Here is a 4,959-nt window from a genome sequence, read left to right on the forward strand (position 1 = left end):
AGAGCCCTAATAACATCTTCAATGCTCCCGAGTCCCGGAGTCGCCGCTGAGCTCACCTTTAAGACGAGTCCTTGGGGAGTTGCTGGCAAACTCCCCAAGCCAATAAACAACATAAAATGAATTTTCACTCCTTTTATGCAGCCAACCCCAGCTCTCCCCACAAATAAAAGGACCAGGGAGGATCAGAGGGGCCAGAGGATTCTAGTACCCGCCAGCCTCGCACACTGCCTCAGCACCGGACACAGACCACACAATGTCGTGCCGTTCCTACAGAATCAGCTCAGGATGTGGAGTCTCCAGAACCTTCAGCTCCTGCTCAGCGGTGGCCCCCAAAACCGGCAACCGCTGCTGCATCACTGCTGCGCCCTACCGAGGCGTGTCCTGCTACCGGGGGATCACTGGCTTCGGCAGCCGCAGCCTTTCTAACCTGGGCTCCTGCGGGCCCCGCATGGCTATCGGCGGCTTCCGTGCCGGCTCCTGCGGCCGCAGCTTCGGGTACCGCTCCGGCGGCGTGTGCGGCCCCAGCCCGCCCTGCATCACCACCGTGTCGGTCAACGAGAGCCTGCTCACGCCGCTCAACCTGGAGATCGACCCCAACGCCCAGGGCGTCAAACATCAGGAGAAGGAGCAGATCAAGAACCTCAACAGCAAGTTTGCCGCCTTCATCGACAAGGTGGGTGTCCTGGATCACGCCCTTCCTGAACCCCACGCATGCACAGGACTCAGCTTGGACACTGAAGAGAGGAGTCAGAATGGCAGCTAGGTTTGAGAAAACAGAGAGATGCGGTAGAACGGTCAGGTTTCAGCATTTAATGCCAGCAAAGTGTACAAAGGTCCGGTGTCACCCAGAAACAGAGTCTGGGATCTGACGTGCCTGTGTGCTTCGGGACACAAGACGCCACAGGAATACCAGAGCTGACTCTGAAACACCAGACGGGGCTCTGGGTGTTGGGGGAGTTAGAGATGAGGGGGAGAGCCAAGACGACGTGCCTCGTGGTGCCGGGAGGCTTGGAACGCAGCCGGAGCGGGGCTGGGAGCCACCCGGCCTCCCCACCCTGTGCCCCTCACAGCATGAGACTCAGGCGTGTCGCCCTCTAGATTCTTGCGTGCTTGCTGTGAAGATGAATGGGCTTGTGCACGTAACCTGCTGTCAGCAGTAAGCACTTAACAAAACGTCAATTGCTGCTGTTTTCAAGAACAGGAGTGATTCCGGAGGCATGACAGAAGCCAGCCCGGGCTGGGCAGCCTCCGTCACGGACGGGCACGCACAGGGCAGGTGGCCAGGGGGCGGGAGGAGGCCCTCGGACACAGGGTGTGAGGAGCTCTGCCCGGCTGGGAGGCCTCCCGGCTGTGGCCTGAGCTGCTGCTGCACGCTGGCTACCCCCGCGCCCACGAGGCCTCATTCCAGCCGAGTGGGCAGGACCGTCCTAACCAGGGGTCCTGGGGTGACCAGCTCCCTGTTGGCTTCTTTCATGTTTTAAGGAATCTTCCAAATGCCCCAACGGGGCAGGTGTTAGTAGCTCCATTTCTTTGAACAACGAATTGAAACTGAGCGTTTAGGAGAGTTGCTTAAACTAACTGGTGGGCAGGCCTTTAAAGGGGCTCAGTTTTGTCCTGATTCTGTGACAGCAGCTAGTCATTTCAGACCTTGGGATTCCAGTCTTCCCATCTGTACTACGGAAGAAAAACTACCTACCTTCCCAGGAGGTCGTGCTAACTGAATGAAACGGTTGCGTGTGTATGTGTGTGTGTGAGAGAGAGAGAGCACAGTGCCTGCACCATGCAGTAAATATTCATTGTGTTGCATAAAGGAATAAATGAAAAGCAACTGCTAATTATAGTCACGGTTAAATTGGTTGAGCATTTACTATGTGGCAGGGGCTGTTCTAACTTGTTCGATCTTCCTGACTCTTCAGCAGCACTGTGATCTCTTTTAGAAAAGAAAACAGTGGGTGCCAAGAGGTTAGACAACTTGCCCACTTAAAGGGCAGAACTGGGACTTCAGCCAGACTTTTTGGCGTCCAGCCCAGGGTGCCCCCTCACATCCGGCCGCCTCCGGGGTGCTGCGAGGCATTAGGAGCCAGGCCCTATAGTTCCTCACACTCAACCCCAGGACTCAGCCCTTGGCGGGCACTAACTCTTCAGTGAATCTTGGGGCAATGAGAGCTGGGGGCTGGGGGGGACCAGGGATGCCCATGGGCACCCCCTGAGTTTCTTTTCTCCGCCCCGGGCTGCAGGTGCGCTTCCTGGAGCAGCAGAACAAGCTGCTGGAGACCAAGTGGCAGTTCTACCAGAACCGCCAGTGCTGCGAGAGCAACCTGGAGCCGCTGTTCAACGGCTACATCGAGACGCTGAGGCGGGAGGCCGAGTGCGTGGAGGCCGACAGCGGGCGGCTGGCCGCCGAGCTCAACCACGTGCAGGAGGTGCTGGAGGGCTACAAGAAGAAGTGAGTGCGGTGCCTGGGGACACAGGAGGAAGCAGGAAGGCCCCATGCCTCCCTGCCCACGGCCGGCTCGCTTCGGAGCTGGGGCGCGCAGATGACTTTAGACTTGGGGACACTGAGTGTCCAGGCAGGAGGCTGGGGTGGGACAGTCGGACAGGGGCAAGGGCAAGAACATGAGAAATGTAGAGACAGATCTTGGGGGGACAGAATAACATTGCACCCCAGGAGCGCTTGCCCGGACTGGGGTAGCACCCAGACCCCAAAGCTCAGCTCCGGCCTGTCCCCCCGCACCAGGTACGAAGAGGAGGTGGCGCTGAGGGCCACGGCAGAGAACGAGTTCGTGGTTCTAAAGAAGGTGAGGGGCTGGTCACGGGCGGGGGGGTGGGGTCCTGTCGGTGCAGCCTCCCGCGGGGTGCCCCCCGTTCCTGTGACCCCGGAGGCGCCTGCCGCAGCCTCTTCTCACATGCTCACCCCACCCCACCCCCCATCCAGGATGTGGACTGCGCCTACCTGCGGAAGTCCGACCTGGAAGCCAACGTGGAGGCCCTGGTGGAGGAGTCTAGCTTCCTGAAGCGACTGTATGATGAGGTAAGTGGACACATGCCAACGGCCAGGCCAGGGGCAGGGGCGTGGGCTCCTGGGTGGGCAAGGGCCCTCGGGGTCCAGCCTGCAGCCTGTGTGAGGTGGGCTTGAACGGGCATGCACGCACCTGGAGGGGTGACTCCACGCGGGCCCAGGGGCCCTCACAGGGGCTCCCCTGCTGGTGCTCGCTGGGGGCCTGTGGGTGGACACGTGTGTAGCACGAGTGAGGGTCCAGGTGCATTTCCAGTCAGACCGGGGTCTTCATTGAGGCCAAGTCCCGAGTCCTGGCAGCCACCACCTTGCTCCCCACTGGAGGGCTGAGTCAGGCCTCGCACTCTGGGTCTTCATCTACCCCCTTGTCGAGACAGGGGCCGCTCCCAGATGACCTCCCGGGCCCCTGCAGCTGTGTGTGAATGAAGGGGAGAGGGAGCACGTGGAGCAGGGGTCACGAGCACCCGTGACCGGCACTCTTCCAGAGAGTGGACGCTGCCCGGGTCCCGGGTGGAGCGCTTGGCCAGGGCAGCACCATGACCGAAAGCAACGGCCTTGGTCCCCGCAGGAGATCCGCGTGCTCCACGCCCACATCTCAGACACCTCGGTCATCGTCAAGATGGACAACAGCCGCGACCTGAACATGGACTGCGTCGTGGCCGAGATCAAGGCCCAGTACGACGACGTCGCCAGCCGCAGCCGGGCCGAGGCCGAGAGCTGGTACCGCAGCAAGGTGGGCGGCCCGGGACACCATCCTCCCACCCCCCACTGGCTCTGGGGACAGGGGACTGGGGACCAGGCTAGAAAGGTCCTTCTGTCTGGGACTCTGACCCCCGCTGGAGCCAGGGGGCGCAGCGTCTCGGCGGGCGACCCAGCCGGCTGCCACGTGCGGCTGCACAGGCTGGGCAATGCACCGTCGGGCACCGTCACCCACGGGCTCTGAGTGGGCAGCGTGTGCCCCTGAGCCTCCTGACCCTGAGCTTCCCCAGTGCGAGGAGATGAAGGCCACGGTGATCCGGCACGGGGAGACCCTGCGCCGCACCAAGGAGGAGATCAACGAGCTCAACCGCATGATCCAGAGGCTGACGGCAGAGATTGAGAACGCCAAGTGCCAGGCGAGTATGCAGAGAGCCGCGGCACCAGCCCTCGGCTGGCAGGAGGGCAAAGCGGACCCCTGTCAGAGCTCATGGTGGCCCGCGAGGAAGCGGGGACCCAGAGAGAGGGCAGGATGTCGCTCTGCACTCGAGATGGAGCCACCGTGTGACTACACCGGTGACCGCCCCCGGTGGCCTGCCCAGCCCCTCCGCTCGTCCCCAGCCCCACATCCGGTCACAGTCAGCTAATCCACTTGTCTCTGAGCCTCGCCTCCCGCCCCAACTCCACAAACTCAGGGGAGCCACGCTGCGGCTTCTCTCACTTTATGCTCACATCTCCCTCCTCACAGCGGGCCAAGCTGGAGGCCGCCGTGGCCGAGGCCGAGCAGCAGGGCGAGGCGGCCCTCACTGACGCCCGCTGCAAGCTGGCCGGGCTGGAGGAGGCCCTGCAGAAGGCCAAGCAGGACATGGCCTGCCTGCTCAAGGAGTACCAGGAGGTGATGAACTCCAAGCTGGGCCTGGACATCGAGATCGCCACCTACAGGCGCCTGCTGGAGGGCGAGGAGAGCAGGTAGGGAGGGCCATGGAGGACCCTGAGGCAGTCAAAAGGCACCTGGGCCTCCAGGTGTGAGTTCCCCTGAGCCCACGCGTGAGCTGAATCTCTGGGTCAGTGCCAGTCCAGGTCAAGCTTTGAAAACGACACTCTGTCCCAGGCGTATTAGATGCCAGGTCTGTGCTAAGTGCTCGCGTTAACCCTCACTGTCCAATGAGCTGGGTATCAGTTTTCGCACTCAAACACCAGGAGCTAAGGCTGAGCATTCAGTGACTGTCTCGACCACACATAAGCCA

At 61.6% G+C, this 4,959-nt stretch overlaps 1 protein-coding gene across 1 annotated transcript in view; it reads left to right on the plus strand.

Annotated features, from left to right (window-relative positions):
• Positions 1–253: 253 nt before the first annotated feature.
• LOC101634883 (keratin, type II cuticular Hb5) overlaps positions 254–4,959 on the plus strand; it is a 5,789-nt gene continuing 1,083 nt past the window's right edge. Inside the window, exons 1-7 of the mRNA XM_004692726.1 lie at positions 254–673; positions 2,238–2,446; positions 2,738–2,798; positions 2,936–3,031; positions 3,585–3,749; positions 4,006–4,131; positions 4,461–4,681. Of these exons, the coding sequence (XP_004692783.1) occupies positions 254–673; positions 2,238–2,446; positions 2,738–2,798; positions 2,936–3,031; positions 3,585–3,749; positions 4,006–4,131; positions 4,461–4,681 (1,298 nt within the window). The remainder of the gene's footprint in view (positions 674–2,237; positions 2,447–2,737; positions 2,799–2,935; positions 3,032–3,584; positions 3,750–4,005; positions 4,132–4,460; positions 4,682–4,959) is intronic.

Source organism: Condylura cristata, unplaced genomic scaffold (assembly GCF_000260355.1).
Source record: "Condylura cristata isolate star-nosed mole 26May11 unplaced genomic scaffold, ConCri1.0 scaffold00034, whole genome shotgun sequence".
In the NCBI taxonomy this organism is placed as follows: Eukaryota; Metazoa; Chordata; class Mammalia; order Eulipotyphla; family Talpidae; genus Condylura; species Condylura cristata.